General features: G+C 59.7%; 2 protein-coding genes across 3 annotated transcripts; both read left to right on the forward strand.

Annotated features, from left to right (window-relative positions):
• Positions 1-6,315: 6,315 nt before the first annotated feature.
• HPCAL4 (hippocalcin like 4) lies at positions 6,316-7,249 on the forward strand (the record flags this gene model as incomplete). 2 transcript variants are annotated; one of them, XM_080632476.1, is made up of 3 exons in its annotated part: positions 6,316-6,477; positions 6,576-6,791; positions 7,052-7,249. In XM_080632476.1, the coding sequence occupies 3 exons, from the start codon at positions 6,316-6,318 to the stop codon at positions 7,247-7,249; spliced, it is 576 nt and encodes a 191-aa protein (XP_080488602.1). The 2 variants fall into 2 exon arrangements, with proteins under 2 accessions (XP_080488602.1, XP_080488603.1); XM_080632477.1 differs by lacking the exon at positions 6,576-6,791.
• Positions 7,250-10,127: 2,878 nt separating this feature from the next.
• Positions 10,128-20,477, forward strand: NT5C1A (5'-nucleotidase, cytosolic IA; the record flags this gene model as incomplete). The annotated part of the gene is given in 7 exon segments (XM_080632495.1): positions 10,128-10,155; positions 10,158-10,327; positions 16,244-16,411; positions 17,097-17,226; positions 17,527-17,649; positions 18,066-18,250; positions 18,500-20,477. Coding segments are annotated over 7 exon segments (1,170 nt in total). The 3' UTR covers positions 18,866-20,477.
• Between the last annotated feature and the right edge of the window lie 1,680 nt (positions 20,478-22,157).

Genomic DNA, 22,157 nt, shown 5'->3' on the forward strand with positions numbered 1-22,157 from the left:
GAGAAACACAGCTCAGGGCGACAGCAGCGGCAGCCACCGGCCTGACCCCCCCGGAACCCCCAATGCCACTGCGGCACCCACTGCGCCCGGCCCCGCGGTCCCCAGCCCCGGTGTGAGCGGAGTGGAGGGAAGGGGGAGCTGGGTGCGGGTTGCGAATGGGTGCTCCGTTCCCACCGCTCCCCCCAAGGCGCCCCAGTTCCCCTCATGGGGTCAGGTCAATTCCCCCACTGACGGGGCTGGGCATCCCCCATGGGCAGGGTAAGGCTCCAATTGGGATTTCAGCCCCACAGACCCGGTTTGGGGCTCTAGAGCCCGCGCTAGAGCATCCCACCCGCTCCACAGCCACTGCTCCCGGTCCTTACCTCGGTGCGGCGCTTATGGCAGGAGCAGGAGCTGTGCCACCCGCCTGAGTCACTTCATGGGCTGGCAGGGACCTGCAGGCAGGAAGGCAGGATGGTCAGGGTACCCCATGGGCACCCCATGCCCTCGGGGGACCCCCATCGCGCACCCTGCCACCAGCCTTCACCTGGTTTACCTCCATTGTTTTCTATTGCCAGCAGCCGGCTGAGCATCCCCATCCCCTTGGGACAGCGCAGGGACAACCCCGGGGCTGAGCCATCTGTCCCCATCTTCCCTTGGAGAGACCAAGCCCCCCAGGGGTGACATTCCCGGCGCTGCTGGTTGGGTTTGCTCTTTTCCATGCGTTGCATGAAGATCCCTTTATGCTGCTGCTGAGCCACAACCCAAATCCTGCAGGTGCCGGGATGCTCCCCACGTTCCCCCATCTCCAACGTTTCCTAAGGGGACGTGGGGGGGTCGGAGTTGTCCCCATGGCTTTGGCCCTGAAAAGCAGCTGAGGGATTCAGCAAGTTGTAATTAAGCACTCGGGTTTAATTAACGTGGTGAGGGAATGGGAGAGGAAGAGCTGAAGGAGGCAGTAGCAGCTCCCTGCTCAGCCCCATCTCAGCCCCTGAGCATCGACAGCGATGGCTCTGCCTTCCTCCTCCTCCCAGGCCAGGGAAGCAGTGGCTTTACACTGGGGCTGCACGGGGTGCACCAGGCTGATGTTACAACCCAGGCTGCTTCTGGGGAGCCAGGGCACCCCGGTTCCCCACTGCACCCCCTGCCTCTATCTCCCCACGTGCTCTGGGTGTTTGTACCCTATGGAGCGGCGCAAAGGCATCGAGAGCTGCCCTGGTTCAGTGACCCCGGGGTTCATCCTGATGGGTGCTGGGGTTTTTGGAGGGGTTCTGTGTCCCGCAGGATGGTGCTGGGAGGTCCCTGGGGTGCCCAGAGCAGTGGAAGGGGGGAGATTTGCACCCGCTCCTCTGGCATTCACACACGTGCTGTGCTCATGATGGTGCCACGGTTGTCCTTGACAAGCGGCTTGGGGCTGAGATTTGTCATTGCTGAGCCCTGCCTGTGCCCAGGGAGGGGGCAAGGACAGGTCCCCACCGTCCCCAGCATGAGGATGCCCTGGTTGAGGCTTGATCCGTGGCACGGGGGTGCGGTCCTGGGTGGGAGGATGGGGATGGCTGCAGCCCCCCTGGTCTTGCAGGGATGGCTCCACTTGGGGCTCAGTCCCTGATTTGCACCTCCGTGGCCCCACGTGCTTACCCCCGCGGTGGCCCTTGGCCCGGGGACCCACGGCACATCCCCCCCGGGGTGCTGCTGGGGCAGGCGAGGGGCTTGCACCAGCGTGGTCGACCAGCGCCATGAGCCTGAACTGGGGGCACTGAGCTCCCCAACTCTGCTGGAAGAGGCACCCGCCCCGGACTGCTGCTCCTGAGCATCCTGCCCCATGGGAACGCCGTGGAGGGCGTCCCAGCTGATGGCCAAATCCTGCACCCAGGAGCATCGCCTCCCCCATGTTGGAGGAGCCCTTATTGTTCACCCCAAAGGGGTAGCGATGTCCCGGATCAGGCCATTCCGGTGTCACCCGGGGCTGTCTTGGGGCTGTGCCCCTTTGCCATCAGCGCAGCATCACTGTGGGCACCGCAGCCTTGTGCAGCACCGCTCCCCGGCCGGGGGCTGGGTGCCCTTTCCCTTGACACGGCACCACGTTCTTCATCCCCCCCCCGCACCACTGTGTGCCCGCTGGGTGCCCATCGCCACCACTGAGCCCCTCCTGCCGCTGCCCCCCCCCCCATGGCCACGCTGGCATCGCCGCAGCCCCTGCAGGGTCGGAAAAGCGGTGCCTGAAGGATTATTTCATGGGGGGGACCTTATCCTGGGAATCAGGGTGCCAGGGCCGGATGCTGCCTCAGGGTGAGCCGGGGCATCGGGGTGGAGCTGGGGCTTCCCGGAGCTGTCACCCCTCGCTTTGGGGACCTCCGTGGCTGGAGGGAGAAGTGGGTCCCGCCATGGGGCTCAGCCGCCCGGACTGGAGCCGGTGGGGTGCCGGGGGCCTCCGTCTCTGCGGCTGCGGGTGAGCGGCAGGATTTACCGCAGGAGCCGAGCCGCAGCACCCGGCCACGCTCCCGCACCCACCCAGGTCCCCCCCGGGGTTGCAGCATCATCCCGGGGTGTGGAGCTGCACCCACCGCGCATCCCCATTCTGCCAGCGCTGGGCGCGCCGGGCTCGGGGGTGCAAAGGGAAAGAGGGGCCCTTACACGGGTTTGGGTCCCTGGGGGACACAACCAGCGGCTGCTACAGACACCCCCTCCCCACCCCACCGGTCTCAGGCCCGGTGGCCCCCGTGTCCGATCTCTCACCGTGTCGGAGGGGGCTGAAGGCGGCGGCCGGTGCCTGCGGGTGCTGCGGAGCGTCGGGAAGCGCCGTGAGCCCTGCGCCAGCGCGGAGCGCACCACAAAGACCACCATAACCCCCCCGGCCCCGGCACGGGTGGCGGTGACGTCTCCGGTGTGAGCAAGACGGGGATGTTTAACCCCCTGCGCGCCGGCGGCTGCCTGGGCCCGGGCTGCGGGTCCCGCTGCGGGGCTGCTCCATGGTTCTGGGGGATGCGGTGACACCGAGTGGGCGCCTCTGTGTGCCCCCCCCTTGTCACAGCCAGCTCTGAGCGCGGAGAGGGAAGCCCCGCATTTTCCTTAGCTCCCAGCACAGCCCATGGATGGCACCGCTTCCCCACCGGTGGGGGGGGACAACCACGTAACCCACCCAGTGCCACTGCCATGGGGACAAATCAGACGCGTGCCCCCGGAACCCCGTTTTGGCCAGGCGGCACCATCCATCCTCCCTCGGGTCCCCCGCGGACCAGGCCAGGAGGGGTTCGTGTTGCTGCTCCCCGAGGGATGATGTCCCCCCCGCTGGACACAGCCCCCCCAGGCCGTGCTGCTGCAGCCCGTAGCCGCTGGGGGAAGCTGCAGCCCTTCGCATCCGCAGCGCCGCTGGGTAACGAGGACTTTGGGAAGCCGGGGGGGCCCTGAGCTCTGCACCGAGCCCGGGGCATGGAGCTGGGGTGATGCTGCTGCGGGAGTGGGGAGCAAAGGGCAGCGCGGAGCCAGCGCCGTCTGCAGAGCCCAGACAGGCTGGTGCCCCCCTGCAGCCCCAGGGCCAACATCCCAGTTGAGCCTGGGCTCATGCGAGGATTTTGGGGTGCCCTGATCTAGTTGTTGGGCTCAGCTGGGCGCTCCAGCCCGGTGCTTGGGGACACCAGTGCGGCCATTCCCATTTCCCCAGCACCAGGACTTGGGGTGTCACAGCCCCATAAAGTTGGGCACTCCACTACCCCACAGCCACCTCAGGGCATCTCTGCGGCACCCACAGCCTGGTGCTCCCCAGCCTCTTCCAGCCACCCCATGCCCCTTTGGCACAGCCCGCCCCATGAGCCGAGCACACGAGAACCAGCCGTGGGGTGCCATGGGGGGCTCATCCCCCTGTGCTCCTGGGGAGCCTCACAGAGAGGTTTTCGGGCCATGTGCCTGGTGAAGGGACCTGAAAGCTGCAGGGCTGAATCACCCCAACCCAGGGGGGGATCCAGCCCTGGCCAAGGGCATGGTGCAGGGATGTGTGTCCAGCCATGGGGTGTTCATTCCTTCTGCCCCCAGCGTGATGGGTCCCTGCAGCCCCAATGGGAAAGGGGAGCACCCCATGGCATCCCACAGCCCCCTTGGGAACCAGGATGTGGTTCCCGACTTCATCCCGGCTCATCCCGGCTCAGTGGCCACCAGCTGCAGAGGTGCCGCTGGGATCATGGTGGAATGACCAAGGTCACCAGGAAAAGCCACCAGTGATTGCCATGGAAATGCTCCACTTTTGGTTCTGGAGATCAGGGCAGATTCATGGGCCCTTTCCCGTCTGTGCTTCATCCGTGGCTCTGCCAAGCAGGAAGGTCCTGGTGTGCCCTCTCAGTGTGGGGCCTTGCTGGGTACCTGGCAGAGGGATGCAGGCAGCATGGCCTCTGCCAGCCCTGAAGCACAAGGGCAGGAGATTTTGGGCTGCTTTGGGGTCAGGCACACCAGGAACTGGAGCCAGAGGCAGGTAAGCGCAGCAGAGCGAGAAGGAGGAAAGAGAAGCAGCGAGTGGCAGCAGGGCAGGGAGTGCAGGAGGGCTCTGCGCACTGGTGACCAAGCTGGCACCTCCAGGCAGGCAGAGCCTGCAGCATTCCTGATGCTGAACCAGCACCGCCTGCATCCCACTGCCAGCATCCCACTGCCAGCATCCCCCCTTGCATCCCGGTCCCCACATCCTGGTCCTTGCTTTCTGGTCCCAGCATCCTGGTTCCAGCATCCTCCCTGCATCCTAGTCTCTCTCCACTTTTCCCTCCAGCATCCCCAGCATCCCAGTGCCATTTCCCTCCACCAGCAAACCAATACCCCCCAATATCCCACTTCGACCCCCCCTACGGCCCCTCTCGGTTGATTGACAGCGTTCCCAGCCAATGGGCGAAAGCTGCCACCGGGGAGGCGGGCGGCCCGCGGCTACAAGAGGGGCGGGAGCGGAGCGAGCAGAGCCGCCGGGCTGGACCGCGGCCCCTCCGGTACCGGTACCGGCCCCGGCCCCGTCGCTGTCCGCGCCGCACGACAGGTAAGGGCCGCCGGGGCCGCGTCCCCTCGGGGCTGGGACTCGGTTCCCCAGGGTTGTTGGGGTCGGTGCCCCGGAGCTACCCCCGGGTGGGCAGAGCAGCCCCCGGCCTCACCGCCCCATCCATCCCCTTGATGGGTGCCGATCCGGTCGGTGATGCTGGGTGCCCTGCTCAGCCCAGGGTGCGGACCCCGGCGGTCCCACCCGTGCTGACCCGTCCTCTGTCCTGTTTTGCGACCAACAGCCCATGGCCCACGATGATATTGGTGGTCTGAGGTGAGCAGCTCACGCCAAGCAGGTGATGTCCCTGCTGCTCTCCCCTGTCCTGGCATGGCCTGTGCTGGGTCTTGCTCAGAAGGGAATAGAGGTCTGTGGACCAAAGGGTGCTGCTTTTGAGTCCTGGCGTCTTTGAGGGCTTGGCTTGCAGGATAAGGTGTGATGCTTCTAGCAAAGGTCCTCACTGCTGTTCCCTGATGGGAAGAGCTGCCCCTTGATCTGGTGAGGGGCTGCACCCACCCACCAGCACGGTGGTGGGAGATGCGGGAGGTTATGAGTGTGATACACGGTGGGGATTAACCTGTCCCTGCAGGTCAGAGCTGGGCTCTGATGCCAGGAGGGCTCCTACAGCTCCACAGCCGAGCTGGGCATCACTGGGAAGCGTCGTGCTCTGTGGATGTCTGGATGTCTCCTCAGTGCTGGCTGCCGAGGGGTGCTGGGTTAAGCGCTGCCACAGCAGACGGTGACAGATGCTGGTGGGATGATGGGGCAGGAAGCAGCCTCTGCCTGCGGGATTCGCTGGGAGCAGGCTGGATGGGAGCCCCACATTCCTGCGTGAGGGGAGGCTTGTGCCCATCGCAGTGTGCCCCCTTGTCCCCCGAGCCCACATGGCCAGGAAATCAGATGCTTGGATGGGAGATGGAGCTTGGTCAGGCTCCAGGTTAACTTCTGCTCAACTTCACGGAGAGAGGAGCTCCCGGAGCTCTTGGCAAACCATCTGGTGCTCGGGCTGTGCCGTGCTGGCAGCCGGGGCTGCGTGGGAACGGGCACGGCGTGTATCGGAGCGGCTCCACGTCCTGCCCACACAGACACAGGCTCTGCCAGTGCCCCACGGCACAGCCCGTCCTCACCCCCTGCTCGGCCACCAGCTGGGCACTGTGAGGCCAGTGATGCCAGGGAGGGTTTGTGTTGCCTCTTCTTTATCTCATCTTTAGAGGGCAATGGACATCATGGTGTGGGGCTAACCAGCTGCCGGGGTGGAGGGAGGGCCTGGGAGCACCAGCTCCCTCCATACCTGCTGTGTCAGATCCATGTTTTCCCTCCCAGGGGCAGCCATGGGCAAGCACAGCAGCAAACTGGCCCCGGAGATGCTGGATGACCTGGTGAGGAGCACGGAGTTCAGCGAGCAGGAGCTGAAGCAGTGGTACAAGGGCTTCCTCAAGGATTGTCCCACCGGTATCCTCAACCTGGAGGAGTTCCAGCAGCTCTACATCAAGGTGGGCTCCATTGAGGGGGTTGAGGGCTGCCTCCAGGGCTCCAACACCCTGTAGCTCCCCCTCCTCCTTTCCACCTCTCTCTTCTCTCCTTCCTGCAGTTTTTCCCCTATGGAGATGCCTCCAAGTTTGCCCAGCACGCGTTCCGCACCTTCGACAAGAACGGTGATGGGACCATCGACTTCAGGGAGTTCATCTGTGCCCTGAGCGTCACCTCCAGGGGCACCTTTGAGCAGAAACTCAACTGGGCCTTTGAGATGTACGACCTGGATGGGGATGGGAAGATCACACGCTTGGAGATGCTGGAGATCATTGAGGTACCGGTGCTTAAAAGCAGCAGGGGTAGCTGGCTTTTCCCAGGCTTTTCCCAGCTCTTGTGTCCTTTTGGCACTAAAGGATGACTTTTCCTGCCTGGAGCCTTGTCTGAAAGGTACCTGGTGAGCACCTGATGTAGCTGTGCAGCAACATAGCTCATGTTGGGTCCCAGAAAGCAATGGTTCTGTCCCCTACCTTGTCCTGGAACCTTCTGCCCATCCAACATTCCCACTCTGCTCCTTCGCTTCTCTTGTTCCTCCAGGCCATTTACAAGATGGTGGGGACTGTGATCATGATGAGGATGAACCAAGACGGGCTGACACCGCAGCAGCGCGTCGACAAGATCTTCACAAAGATGGACAAGGACAAGGATGACCAGATCTCCCTGGAGGAGTTCAAGGAGGCAGCGAAGAGCGACCCCTCCATCGTCCTCCTCCTGCAGTGTGACATGCAGAAATAGAGCCCTGCGGGTTCGTGGCTGGACTGGCTGCAGCCAACCTCTGCTTCCCGGGATGGGTTTTCCACATCCCTATTCCTGCTGAGTGTCCCTGTGCCCGCTTTGCCCCAGGCATGAGCCGTGCTCCCTTTATCCTTCCTTCCTGCCACCCATTCCGACTGCATCCTTGGCAGCCTGCGGTCCATGGGCTGTAGCTCTCCCTCGATGGGTAGAGCCTGCTCTGGGTATTGTGGGCTTGAGGTTATCCCCAAATCCACCCTCTCCCATCCTGGAGCTGGACTCCCTGCAGCCAACGGTGCGTGTCCTGCTATCCAGGACCAGTTGTTCCCATGTCCCTGCTGCTTTCTCCTGGCCTGTTCCTTGATCTGAACCGAAACCAGCTCTTTTCCTTTGCTGCTGATCCCTCCCCCACCCCCCCATTGCTTGTGGTGCCTCCAGGGAGGCTGAAAAGTCCCAAATCCTGGTCCTTCACTGGCAATTCCCTGCCTGAAAGGACCAGGGCTGGCTCCGGGCTCCTGGGAGCTCTGGCAGGGTGCTTGGCTTCAGCTCTGCTTTTGCTGCTGGGAACAGCCAGGATTTGTCAGGGTACTTTAGGGGAGAGCAGCAGTGTCCAAGGCCACCCCTGGATGTGGCCAGTGGCTGATCCCGAAAGCCACCTTCCACCCCATCACCTGTGGGAGCTGGCAGAGCAAGTGGGTGACCTCCACAACTGCCCCAGCCGCATCTTGGATGCTTTGTGGAGGTCCTGGATATGAAGCTGATGCCTGGGGTCCCACATTGAAGGCAGGGGCTTCTGCAGGTTGCCCTGGGGCAATGACAGGAGTGTGGGTGTTGAAGGCATGTCCTGGGGCATGGCACTACAGGGCACCGGGGCTGTGGAGAGGTGTGGATGGGTTCGGTACCTGCTGAGCCTCCTGGCAGGGCTCTGAGGCCACAAGACACTTGTCTGCCTCCTTCCTCCCCCCACCCCAGCCTGCTGCCTCCATCCCTCCTGCCCAAGGACAGGAATATTGTCACAGGCCGGTATTTAGTCTGCACGTTGTGGTGGTTTTGACTGTAATATCCGTTAAATGGTGAAGTTGTTATCTATTTTTTTAATGGGAAAATAAACTGTCCCCCATGTGTGGTGCTCCCCCAAACGGCTGCTGAGGACAGTGGGATGATAACACTGCGCTTGAGCATCATTCATAGGTCTCATCTGTGACACTCCAAAGGATGGAGAAGCCCTTGGGAATAGCACAGTGGGGCTCAGATGGGTGAATTTGAAACCCTTCAGCCATGCAGGTAGCTTTGGGGAGGGGGATGTTACCCATCAGGGATGGATCTGTCCTGGAAATGTGTTTCCCTTGGCAACAGGGAGCTGGACCCTTGCTGTGCCCCTTCATTTAGAGCTGGGCATAGCCTGAGGACCTGGTGGCTTTGTCCTGGGCACCATCCCAGCACCACCAGCAGCTGGGACCTGCTACCACTGTATTCTCATCCTCCTCCTCAGCCTTCTCTTCACGCCCATCTTCCCTGCACGTATCTTCCTTTGGCCTTTCTCCTCCACCAGCAGCCAGCAGGGACCGTGCCTGTTGCTAGGGAGCTCTCACCAGCTTGGAGCACTTCTCCATAGTGAACGGGTAGGGCTGGCTCCTGCCTGGGTGTTTGGTCACCCTGCACTCACCAGCATCTCATCTGCCCTGCATCAGCCAGCACCCGAGCACAGCGATGTGAGATGCTCCAGCCATAGCAGTGTATGTTTAGGAGTGCTGCAGAGGGGAGAGCTCTGCACCTTGGGCTCGCCTGGGCTCTGTGTGTGTGTTTGCAGCTCAGCAGTGTCTGGGGAAGGAGGGACAAGGGACACCAGGGCACTGCTGCTGTGTGGGAGCCTGGGGACATGCCAGGACTGCTGTTGGGAAGGGCAGCAACTCAAGCTGGAAGGGACTCAAGAACGGCCTCAGTGATCCTGGGGCCCTCAGAGCTCCTGCTTCCCTTGAGGCCACCCGAAAGCAAGCTCAGGTACGTTCCAGCAGGGACCTGCAAAGGGAAAAGGAGCCTTTGATGAGGCTGAAATGATGTTAAATTCCAAGGAGGGCATCCCAAAGGGTTGGGGATCCAGGCAGCTGGGTGAGCCCTGGAGCCAGCCCTGTTCACCTCACCTGGCTGTGCTCTCCTGGCTGAACATCGATGCAAGCCAGGTTGTGTTTGGTTGTCTCAAGGGCAGGGACACGGGGGGTCCCTGAGGCTGTGGTCCATAGGGGCAGAGCTGGTGCTCAGCTGCTGACAGACAGTTTTGGGCAAAACCCTTCTGCTGGGCTCGGTGCTGGGGCTCTGCCCTGTGCCGGGTGAGGTGGGATCCTCCATCCCTTGGCTCTTCCTGCCTGATGGGTTTTGGTCTCTGGGGTTCACTCCTTGCTCCCCAGGCCCTCGGGGGTGGGGTGGCTCTGTTGGTCCATTTTCAGCCCGGGCTGGCACAGGGGCTCTATGCACAGCTCTGGCTAGGCTCAACCCCACCAACACTTGTAGGAGACCGCTCAGTGAAGAGCCCTAATTAATGCCCACATTCATTCCATCAACCACACACAGCGCGGGGCACCCACGGGCTCCCGGTTCTGACCCTTCCTTGTGCTCATCCAGCCCCCCGGTACCCCCCGATGCTCTGCAGGTGTGGGCAAACCCCGGCGACCACCGAGAGCCCCCGGTGCTACCCGTGGGTGCCCTCCCCGCGCTCTCTGCTGGTGCCGCCTCGTTCCCAGCCCCTTCCCTTCTCTTCCCGGGGTTTGCAGCCCCCGGCGCTGACTCTGCCCCGGAGCGACTCCGGTGTTCGGCGGGCGGCGGGCTCGGGCTCGGTCCCGAAGCGGTTAAACCGTGCCCCGGTGGGCTGAAACCCCGGAGCTTCATGGGATGCCTTATAAAGCGCGTTCCGCCGACCGGCCGCGGCTCCGGGAGCGCCCGGTACGTGCGGACCCGCCGGTGTCCCGGAGCCACCGGGCCATGGAGCCACCGGGAACCGCCGGGGCGCCGGGCGCGGCGGGGCGGCCCTGGGAGGAGGCCAAAGCGTTCTACGACAGCCTCGCCCCCAAGAAGAAACCCAAATCGGTGAGAGCCCCGCGGTGCCCCCGGCCCAGAGGGGAACCGGCCCCTCTGGGTGCTCGCCCTTTCCTCCCTGCATCCCCATCTCCTTCGGGTCCCCTTGGGTCTCTCTCTGAGTGCCCCATCTCCTGCAGGTGCTCTGGGGTCCTCTTGGGTGTTTCATCTCTGTGTCCCCTGTGGAACCCTCTGGGTGCCCCGTGTCCTCCGGCTTCTTCAGGGTCTCCTTGCGTGTCTCTGTTCTTTCCTGGAGCCCCCATCTCAATCCAGGTCTCTCCTGGCTCTCTCCAGGTGCCCCCACTCCTCTGTGGCATCACCCATATGCCTGATACCTCTCTGGATCCCCGCAGTCTCTCTGGGTTCCCGCAGGTCCCGGAGTGTCCCCAGGTCCCTCCTGGGCTGAGGTGTCCTTGCAGAGCGGCTCCGTGCCCCACCAGCTGCCTGTGCCAAGGCAGGAGGCCCTGCCAGGGACAGGAGAGGTGGCTGCAGCAGAGCAGGGGGACAGCCGAGTCCCTCCCCGGGGTGTCACAGGGGGAGAGAGGCCCCTGCCAGGCTCGCCTGCTCGGGGAGATTAGAGGGAAAGCCTGCGTTATCTAACCAGGGCTGAACATGGGAGCGCCTGGAAGCGCGCCTGTAGCTGCCGTACGTGAGGCTGGGGGCTGTGGCCCCTCAGAGCCCACCCGGCCACGGCCACCCCCGGGGCTGCGGGTCCCTGCGGGGAGCAGCCGCTGTGGACTCCGTGCTGCGACCCGGCTGCAGCTCCCGGAGCTGCCAACCCTCAGCGCTGCGGCCGTCACCATTGCCGGGGGAGAGGGGCAGCCTGGCTTGGTGGTGGGGTGCCGCTGGGAGCTCTCGTTTCGTGCTGTCATCAGCCCAGGCTCCTCCTCTTCCTCTCCTTGTGGCCAGCTCGGTGACCAGCGCGCCTTTCTCTGCTGAACGGCTGGGGAAACTGAGGCACGGGGCAGTGATGTGGTGCCTCACCTTTTCTGGGTCTCTCTGGTGCTCCATCTCCTGCAGATGCTCCAGGGTCCTCCTGGGTGTTTCATCTTCTCCAGGTCCCCCATGGAACCCTCTGGGTGCTCCATGTCCTCCATCTCTCCAGGGTCCCCCTGCGTGTCTCTGTTTTTTCCTGGAGCCCCCATCTCAATCCAGGTCCTTGGGGAACCCCTTTGTCTCTCGAAGTGCCCCCACTCCTCCATGGCATCCCTGGGTTGCCTTTGGTTGCCTGGGATCAATCCGGTTAGCCCCCATCTCCCTGAATTCCTTCAGCTCCCTGTGTGTTCCCAGATTCCCAGCAGCAGAGCTGAGATCCCGGCGCTCAGGACTGGGCTGTGTCACCCTCCATGTGGGGCTGGGGACAATTCCAGCCTGGCCCCATGCCCCTCCATGGGGCAAGCTGGGGGCCCCTGTGCCCATGGCCAGCAGCTCGGCTGCTGTCACCCAGCACAGCGCTGCCAGGCAGCTGCTGGGGCCGTGATGGATGCCTGCAGGGCACTCTCCGAGTATAAATAATGCCTCCGGAAAACTGAAAACCATCCCAGCCATTGCCCTGAACTTTAATCTGATCCCGAGCAGGGGGCTCGCACCCGCCCGGGGCTCCCTTATGCATGTGGGCAATAGAGTTCGCTGTCACCCGTCCCCTTGGGTCTGTCTGCCCTCCCGGCTCGGAGGCTGTGGCAGCCGGAGCAGGGACCTGTGATGGGGGGGCCGGAGCGAGCTGTGGGCTCTGCTCCTCCTGGAGGGGGGCTGTAAGGTGCAGGACCCCATTCCAGGCTGGGATATGGGTGGACAGGACCTCCCCATGGGGCTCCCTGCCTTTGCAGGGGTCTTTGCTCTTCCCAAGCCTGCTCCCACCTCGCTCCTGGCAGCCGGGGAGGTCAGCGATGGGATCTGTCACCCCTCAGCAATGCGGGATATGTCCCCTGGCCTCTCCAGTGACACTGCAGGGAGAAGAGGCCGGGATGGTGGGAGCTGGAGCTCCACTCCTCTGCGCACCCTGCTCTGCCCATCCCCTGCACCCATGGGGACCCATCCGGCTCACTGGGATGCTCATTTATGGGGTATTTTAGCTGCGGTAGGGACCATGCTTGAGCCTGGAGCAAACCCTTCCCTTTCTGTGACCAAACCCCACCAATATTCATCTCCAATTTGGCCACAGTTTTGGTCTTCTGCAGCATCCAGGGAAGTGCCAGGGTTCCTGCAGGTTCTTAGGGTCAAGGTGGGTCCTTGACTCAGCTCCAGGCAGTGCAAAAGGTTCAAGGGGTGCAGAAGGGGATCCCCGCTGTGGCTTCTCCTCAGAGCCAGCCAGGGATGGCTTCCAGGGGTGCTGGTGTTGGTGCCACTGTGGCACATCTGGGAGCGTGTGGGATTTCCAAATGTCTGCCCCCAATCCCAGGGGAAGGTGCTTAGGATTTAAGTGATTATTTAGGTGATTAAAGGAGTCATTTAAAGGCAGCAGCTGTTGGGTCTGCAGAGGAGGATGTGCAATGCACAGAAATACATCTGTACCCAAACCTGGGGTGTTTGGGTCTGGAATGGATTTTGCCCTTTATGGAGATGGAACCTGCTGGAAAGGGTCACTGATGCTTCTGAAATGGGTGGGTTTGGACCTTGTGGAGCACCCATCGCCCCTGTGCCAAGGGGTGACGTTCCTCTTCAGAGGGCTGGGCTGTCAGGACATGTTCCTGCTCATCTCTCCTGTGTGACTGAGCCCAGGGGTGGGATGGGATCACCCCCCATGCTGCCCTGCTTGTTCTGTCAAACACATCATGAATCTCCTGCTTGCTGTTCAGGATGGGGCTGGATCTGACCTTCCCATGGGAAGGGAGAGGACCCCCAGGAATCCCCAGGCAGCACATTCGGTTGGATTTGGCTGAGCAGAGCCCTGCAGCCACTTCCTGAGCCTTAACTGACCTTGGTTGACCTTGGATGCTGCTCGGAGGATAAATCAGGGTTCGCCATTCGGAGTGCCCAAACCTACTGGGGCCGGGCAGCAAGAGGCTGTGTTGGGATGGGTGCTGAGCTCCATGGCAGCTTGTGGGACTAAGCATGTCCCAGCGAGGGCTGTGAGCAGGACCTCTGCTTGCACACATTTCCTGTTAAAAATGAAGGGTATTTCCCCCCAAACTGTGACGTTTCAGGGCAAAGTGGGGTTTGTTGGGTTGTTTGCAGCGCTCTGACGGCGGATTTGCGGTGCTGCGGTTCCTTGTAGCCTGGTTTTGGATACTGATCTCCTGCAGTACCAGCGGGGATGGAGAGGCATCCAAACAACCTTGAGGAGGGAACGCTTCCAAGTGAAACCTCCACTTCAAAGGAATGTCCAAGTGCAGATCCCTCCTCTAGAGCAGAATTGCCTTATTCTGTAGATGTCAGCGTTTCCCAGCGAGCAAACAGGGATAATCCCAGCCCAGCCCAGAGCTGTGTTAGCGCCCGGGTGAGGTGTTCCTGCAGAAAGTCCTCCAAAGGTGCAAATCTTCCTTGGCAGGAGCGAACAGGATCCGGCAGGTCCCATTCCCGGAGGCCGGGTTTCCCACCCGGAGGCAGCTGGGGCTCCAGCAGCCCAGGCTGGGGCAGAGCGAGGCCCCAGGCTTATGGTTATTTTTATTGCTGTGTTTATTGCCTCTTAAATGAACCTCCTGGAGGCTGGTGCCTTTAATGGCAGGGAAGGGACCTTGAGCAGCCTGCTGCCGTTGTGCAAGGTGCTTGTGCTCTTGGCACGCAGCCGGTGCAAGGTGTGGGGAGATAGAGGTGCAAATCCGGGCTGGGAACCCAGTTAGGCTCTGCTTACAGCCCCACACATCTCATAGAGCCACAGACTGGCTTGGGTTGAAGGGACCTTAAAGCTCCTCCAGCTCCAACCCCTGCCACGGGCAGGGACCCCTTCCACTAGAGCAGCTTGCTCCAAGCCCCTGTGTCCAACCTGGCCTTGAACACTGCCAGGGATGGGGCAGCCACAGCTTCTCTGGGCACCCTGGGCCAGCGCCTCAGCACCCTGGAACATCTCCCTGTGCTGTGCGTGCTGCTGACCTGATGGTTCTGCGGGGGATCCTTCTGGGGAGGATGCTCTGCCCCATTGTCCATTGGGGACCAGGAGCAGGGAGCAAACACCCAGCAAATCTCCTGTGTACCTGGATAAATAACCCAGCGCTGGCAGGAACTTGGGACCAGCATGGAGCAGCAGGGCTCCCTGCTGAAGGCTAATGGCCGGATGTCCCAAAACATTTGCTAGTTATTAATATTTTCAGCTAATAAATGGCCCATGACACCGGGGTTATTAATTAATGAGTTGTCACAGGCTGAGCCTTAACCTGGCCCTCCAGGTTAATAGCTAACACCCATTGGGTGGGTTAAAGGTGAGATGGGGACCTGGCTGTGGTTCATGGGTGGGAGTGATGCTGGTGTTGCTGATCAGCTTCTGCATGGACCTGGGTGATCTTTCGTGCCCTGGGGGGTGTTTAACTGCTTGTGCAAAAGAGATGCTTCCAAATGAGACTGAATTCCTCTGCAAATGCTGTGGGGAAGGGATCCCTCTGGCCACAGGGATGTTCTCAGCCTGAGCTAATGTGTGTCTAGTCCTCATCGTCCGCTGTGTAATCTGTGTGCAGGGGGTTTTGGGTGCTGGTGTGGCTTTGGAGAGGTGTCAGGGAGCAGCCACGCTGCAGGGCTGGCCTCGGGTACTGCTCACAGGGCTGGGAATGGCATCAGGGCTGCACTGACTCAGCCCTGGGTGCGTCTTCAGGCTGGGCAGGATCAGCGGGGCCGGGCTGGGGGCAGAGCGAGCCCCAGGGCAGGATCCCCAGCGCTGATGGGTGCCGTGTCCCTGCCCCGCTGCTGTTCCCGTGCAGCTCAGCCCTAGGCGGGGTGGGAGCTTGACCTTCGGAGCACCTGGGTGTAAGGCGCCCTCCTGCCCCATGGCAAACAGCATTGCTGGAGCATTACTCACAAGGGCAGCGCCACGATCCTGGAAGTCACAGAGGAGCCGAGGGTGAGGTGGTTCTGGAGTGCTGATGACCTGGATTTCACAGGCTCCTTGTGGAGATGCATCCCCGGGCACAGCCAGAGAGGGTTTAGGCTGGGATTGTTCCCAGCTCCCAGGGAGCATCCCGGGTGTGAGCCCCAAACCCTGTCCCGCTCCTGGGATTTGCTGTGGGCAGAGTCTGGGGACAGGGCAGCTGCACCGCTCTCCTTCCTTGGGATTTGCTGTTCTGGGAGCGAGGATTTCTTGCTGGCCATCACTAACGAGCTTGCTTTCATGCTTGTGAGCAAGTGATGGGGATTAACACCCCTCTGCGCTCCGAGGGGAGAGGAAGGACGGGTGGGGGTCAAGACGAGATTGACTTTCCTGGTGTCCCCTTTCTCGCTGCCCAGGCCTCTCGCTGACTTCAGTGGATTTTGGATCAAGCCCTCGAACATTAATAATAATGACTCATAAATCACTGCTTGCACCACCTGTTTGTCATGTTTCCGCCCACAATAGCTATATCAAGTGTTTTTATGAGCTGAGCTGGCACGGGTTGTTTGTCACATCTGGACAGCATCGTGGGAGTGCAGAGCAGGCCAAGCTGCAGTGTGTGGCTTTTCCTGGCTGGGGAGGCGGGGAAAAGCCACCCAAATTCCTTCTGCCTGGGGTTGAGTGGCTCTCCTGGGGTAGCACGTTGGGTCTGGATGGATCCCGGGAGCCTGTTTCTTTGGGAGGGCTTTGGCATGATGTGAGCAGCAGAAAAAGGCTCGTGGGTATCCTGAATGCGTGGGGATGGCGCATCGGGGCTTTGCCTGGATTGGAAGATCAGGGTTGCAGCTGCCCCGTTATCCTTCACATCGCTATGGAGGTGTTCCCCACACCATGGCTGTTTGTGCTGAAGTCAGCAGATCCCACCTCGGGTCTGGTGCAGGGGCTGCCTCCCCATTGCCTCCCTTTCCCTGCAGCCCAAGCCTGAGAACGCCATCACCATCGCGGTGTCCTCGCGCGCGCTGTTCCGCATGGAGGAGGAGCAGAAGATTTACAGCGAGCAGGGGGTGGAGGCCTATGTGAAATACCAGCTGGACCACGAGAACGAGCCCTTCCTCCCCGGGGCTGCCTTCCCCTTCGTCAAGGTGAGCATCCACCCGCCACAGCCAAGACCCGCTCCGTGGTCCTCACCCAAAGTCTTTGGAGAGAGCAATGGGGTGCTCGTGTGGGGAAGGGGTGGGAAGCAGTGTGGCAGAGGGGATGGAGCCACAGAGCAAACAGAGGTCAAATAAACTTCCTGGCAAGTGATGTGCTTCTTCCAAGACTGAGGAAATGCTGGATCTTCCAAATCGGCAGCGGAGCCCAGGAGTTGAAGAACTCATCCATTTGGATCATTTCCTGTTGGGGAATTCTCATGTTTTTATTTGATTTGGGTTTTTTTTAAATTAAATTGTATTTATTCTTTTAAACTGGCTGAATTCAGCCCTGCTGGAGCCACCAGCTTCTAATGCTGGCATGTTGCAGTGGGGCTTTTCAAACTGTGCTTTGTTTCTGATTGCTTGAAAAACACTTACCTGTAACTCTGAGTTATTCCCATCTCCTCATGAAAGCTTGAAACCTTTTGTGTGTGCAAACAGCAGAGCAGCTCCGTGTGTGTTCCCCACATCAGTCTCTTTTTCCCAGCTAAAGGCACTTGCTGGTGTCACCGTGGCATGGTTGGGGTTGGTCAGATCCCTGGCTTTGGTCACAGAAGTGCTTTGCTCATTGCTAAGGGGGTCAGGGCAGTGCTGGGGCCTCACTGACTCCTTCCCCTCACCCTGGATGCTGCAGGCGCTGGAGGCAGTGAACACGCAGCTGCGTGAGCTCTACCCCGACAGCGAGGAGCTCTTCGACATCGTCCTCATGACCAACAACCATGCCCAGGTTGGGGTTCGCTTGATCAACAGCATCAACCACTATGGTGAGAGCGAAGTTGTGCTCTGTGCGGGTGCCATGGCTTTTGGGCAGCGTTATTGCTTGGCAGCAGGATAAGTTGTGTCCTCCCATCTGTCCCTCCAAACCACGTGCTGAGCCCACCTCTGCCCTGTTTCATGGGCTCTGAGTGGTGATTGGTTGGTGGTGAGGATGCTCTGGCTGCCAGCCGTGCTGTTGAACAGTGGTACCAAGGTTAGCCCCATCCTGCTGCTCTTGGGAGGCCACGGGGGAACAGTCAAGGCTTTTTTGGGGCAGCCGGGCTCACCCCGGGTCCATCTGCCCTCAGATCTGTTCATCGAGAGGTTCTGCATGACGGGAGGGAACAGCCCCATCTGTTACCTCAAGGCCTACCACACCAACCTCTACCTCTCCTCTGACGCCGAGAAAGTGAGTGGGGCCATTGAAGAGGGTGAGTCCGAGGTTTGGCTTGTGGGGGAAAGTGGGGGGAGCCTGGAGCCCTCAGAGGGTTGGTGTCAACAGCTATAGCTCCAATGTCCCTGCATCAATGTGAAAGCTTGATGCTCCATCCTTGATGCTCCAAAAAGCCTCTAGTTTCCATAGAAATAAGGTTTTCCTCAAGCTCCACAGCTCTTCCAAGGCAAAAAGCACTGGTTTTCCCCATTAATTCTTGTATGCCAAGGGAGGTTTGTCATCTGTTTGCTGTAAAAGGTCTTGGGGCCAAGCTGCAGGCACTATTGGGTGCATGCATCTCCTTGCAGCGTTTGCTTCCAGCCTGTTGTGTTTTGCTTTGCTCCTCAATGAATAAGCCACGAGGCTGGGTCCTTGGGTAACTGCTGCTTCTTGCCTCACGCTTTACCTCCACAGGGATCGCTGCAGCCACCATCTTCAGCCCCAGCAAAGACCTGGAGGTGTCGGAGAACCAGCTGCGGGTGGCGTTCGATGGTGATGCTGTGCTCTTCTCTGATGAGTCGGAGCAGATTGTGAAGGCTCATGGCTTGGACATGTTTTTTGAGCATGAAAAGGCTCACGAGAACAAGCCTCTGGCACAGGTAGTGCTGGGGTCCAGCCAGAAATAGCCTCTGGAAGGCAGCCCATGGGGATGTTCTTGCCTCTGGGAGCAAGCCAGGGGTTGGCACATGGGGTGTGAGATGCCGTGGGTCAGCTGGCCCCATGCTGTTGTTTCTGGGGCCCACAGGGAGAAGGGGTTTACCACGTGTCTGGCTCTGCTCGGACTGGGTGTCTGGAGGAAGGGATAACGTGGAGCTCTGCACAGTGATGGTTTCTTCTTGCTCCAACAGGGACCCCTGAAGGGCTTCCTGGAGGCCCTGGGGAAGCTGCAGAAGAAGTTCTATTCCAAGGGGCTGAGGATGGAATGTCCCATTCGCACCTACCTGGTCACTGCCAGGAGCGCGGCCAGCTCGGGAGCCCGGGCACTAAAGACTCTGCGCAGCTGGGGCCTGGAGACAGATGAGGCTTTGTTCCTGGCCGGGGCTCCCAAGGGGCCGCTGCTGAAGAAGATCCGTCCTCACATCTTCTTTGATGACCAGATGTTCCACGTGGAGGGAGCCAAAGAGATGGGCACCATCGCTGCCCATGTCCCCTATGGCATCGCGCAGAAGCACAAGCAGCCGGTGCAGGAGAAGCAAACCCCGAACAGCAAGTAGTGGAGCTGGCTGGTCAGCACAGCTTCACCCGTGCACCGCACTCTGACCTGGGCTGGGGTCCCAAGGCACAGAGTGTTTGCCCTGCGAGCACGATGTTATTCCCAGAGGGAGCCGTGTCGGGGGCATGGATGGAGGAAGGGGCTGATGAAAGGCTTCCTTTTGCCTCTGTATTATTGCAGTGTCTTGGCGTTGTCCCTGTTCCCGGGCAGCCCCATGAGCCGTTTCCCCTTTCCTCTGCACTTGCTTCAGGCAAAGCCCCTGGAGGATGGAGCCCTCCTTTTGTGCACTGTTTATACCAGGTTTAATTTATTGGTGTTTCTTTAAAGCCCCAGGTGATTCTCAAAGCCTTGACTTACAAAGCAAGGGTTCAGGCGGAGCTGTTGGACTGGAAAGTTGGGAGCGCACAAAACCCCTTCTTGCAGCTTCGAAACCAAATATTGCCCCTTTTTAACTACAATTCCACCCTGATATTGTTCCTTCACACAGGGCAGCCCCAGCCAGCAAATCCTTCCTGTCTTTTCAGCAGGGTTTTTGTCAGCTGAGCAGCTTTCCTTTCATGCGCTAAAATTGGGGAAAACAGAAGCAAACATATGAAAAAGAAAGGCAAAAGTCCTGTTTTCTACCCGGAGCTCTGGGTTAGTGAGCTGTGGGCCCAGGTTCTCGGGTCTGGGTTTGCCACTTGGGTGATTTAGCATCATCTCAGTGAGGCCTTCAATAGCCAGCTCTGCTGTGAGCACCCCAGGGTCTGCTGCCACACGCCTGGGGCTTGGATTAAGTTAAAGGCAGACCTTTAGGGCCATCATTTGAAGTCCATTTAGGTAAATGTGCAGAGGATTTCAGCCTGGGGGACTTAATGAAAGGATTTCATTCCCCCTTTCTAGGCTGAGCCCGATGAGTTGATATCATCATCTCCTCAGCTTCTGAAAACCTCTGGTGTTTCCGAAAATAGACACCTCTGCGAGCGATGCTGTGTGGGAGAAGCAAAGCTCCAATGGCAAAACAGGAAGAGAAATCAATTGGAGAGCTGCTTCCAGATGGGTGTGAAAATCACACTGATGCTCCTGCACAAAGCCCTGTCCAAAGGATGCTCTCGGGGGGGGGGAATTAAAGATTACTTCTTTCTTGTGGGCTTTTTTTTCCCCTCTTCTTTGTCTTTTGTAGGCGGCACAGCCATGGCTGGGCACAAAGGATGCTCAGTGTTGTCAGACAACCATGGGCTGAGGTTTCTGAGGTATGCGTTTGCCTCTGGCTCGCCTTTGCAGGGCACTTTGCATGCTCATATGAACGAGCTGGTGATGCCTCCCATGGCTCGGGAGGCTCTTTTCTCTTTGCACTAAATCCTGCTCTACCAGTGATAAAGCAAATTGCACTGTCCACCCCCCAGAGCTGTTTCACTTTGACTGTTACTTGTCATATCTGGGTGAGGAGCGAAGGGAAAAGTCTAAAATCCAAACACAAACCAGTCTTGAAAGAAAAGAGTAGCTAATCACATAACCTGTTAATATACGGGTTTATAACAAGGTTTGTAACAAGTCTTTTCAACGTGAATCCCAGATACTGGGATCTGAACTGTATCTCAGAGACCTTCTTTTTGCAGCTGGGATAACAGCCTGGCCTCCCAGGAAACACATCCATGGTCTCCTGCCAGCCCAGGAGGTGATGCTGGAAGAGGAATGGAGCTGTCAGCAAGCCCCCGGGAACCCCAGGGTGCTGGTGGGGTTGGATAAGGGTGCAAGAACAACCACTGTGGATGGGTGCTTGCACTGGGTGCAATGGGGAACCCGTGCTTCAGATAAGGGATGTTGGCAGGGCTGTGCTGTGCAGGAGATGCCCTGTCTGAAGGTGCTGTGCAATGTGTAATGGTTCTGGGGCACGGCCCTGGATCTCAGCAGCTTTCACAGCTGCCTTTCTGTCCTGAGATGCACAGGAGCTGGGGGCAGGGGTATGGTGCAGGCAGGAGTTTCAGTGACTCTGCTGAGGTTCTCCTGCTGCCAGCGCAGTTTGGGGGCTCAGCAGATGTGCCCCAAGTGAAGCAGACCTCGCTCTGCACCTCCCCAGCCCTTATGCAGGGAGGGTTTTCTGCTCCTGCAGTGGCTGCCCTGTTTGCTTTTCCTCCCATGGCTTCTCACGGTGCTTCCTCTCCATCACTACAACCGGCAGAGGTGGATTTGCTGCTCCCATGCTTCCCTTGTGTGCCTCTCTGCGCTGTCTCCTTGAGCTGGGGGATTAGGTCTGGGCACATCTCCCCCCCGGATGGGCCGATGTGGTTGTGCCTCTTGTGCTGCCCTGGCCAAGGACTGGACTTCCCGCTATGTGTTGTTGCTGTGGGTTTCACTTCATTGTCCTCTGGTGGTTTTCCTTATGGATGGGCTGCCTTTGTGGAACACCTCGGGGTGTTGTTCTGTAATAAACTGTGTTGTCCCAGCCTCGCTCTGTTGCCATTCTCACAATGGGTATTTTGGCTTCCTGGCACAGTCAGCAAGAGCCTGGGGTCCCGGCTTAGGACCTCCCATGTTTATGGTGAGGGGAAGGGGGTGATGAGAAGGAACAGGGCTTTTTGGGGTTTAAGGGAGTCCAGAAAATAGAATCAAAGCAGCTACCTGGGAACTGGAGAGCTGTGGGAGAGGTGCGATGCCAGTTGAGAGATGTGCTGTGATCCAGCTCCATCCTTCTGCTGTGTCAACAGGCTTTTATTGTAACCTGGGCTCGTGATGAGGGCCTGGGTAAAAATACAGCTTGGCAGAAGCCTTTTGTCAACTCGATCTCCCAGCCAACAGGTGGGAGGCAGCAAAAGCCTTTTAGAGGAGATTTATTGCTGCTGAAGTAGCGGCTTTATCCGAACAGCGACACTGCAGTTCTGCTGGTGGCTCCTCCCTGCCAATGGGAACAGATGGATTAAGGGGAAGCAACAAATTCTCCATCTGTCACCAAATAAAGCCAAGGAACGTCCATAGGCCCCTGGGCAGCATCCCTGCTATGGGTGTTCGTTGGAGGGATGGATGGATGACCCTCAGCAGAGTGTTCCTGCTTGCTGGAATGCTTGCCCTGCATGTTCTTCCACCAGATGCCTGGAGGAAGGATAGATTCCAGCACTGATAAGGCCCACGTTGCACCAGTGCAAGTCCAGGTGGGCCCACACTGCCCTGAGGGGTCGGGATGTCCATGCCAAAGCCAAGAGCTGCCTCTGATGCTCATGCAAAGACCGCCCCGAGCCCTTGACTTGCTCCCAGCTCCCAGCGTTGGGTCTGTGATGTCTCGTGGTTGGTTTGCTGCAAGCCTGAGGGTTTCGTTT

Source organism: Psittacula echo, assembly GCF_963264785.1.
Source record: "Psittacula echo genome assembly, chromosome: 21".
NCBI classification, from domain to species: Eukaryota; Metazoa; Chordata; class Aves; order Psittaciformes; family Psittacidae; genus Psittacula; species Psittacula echo.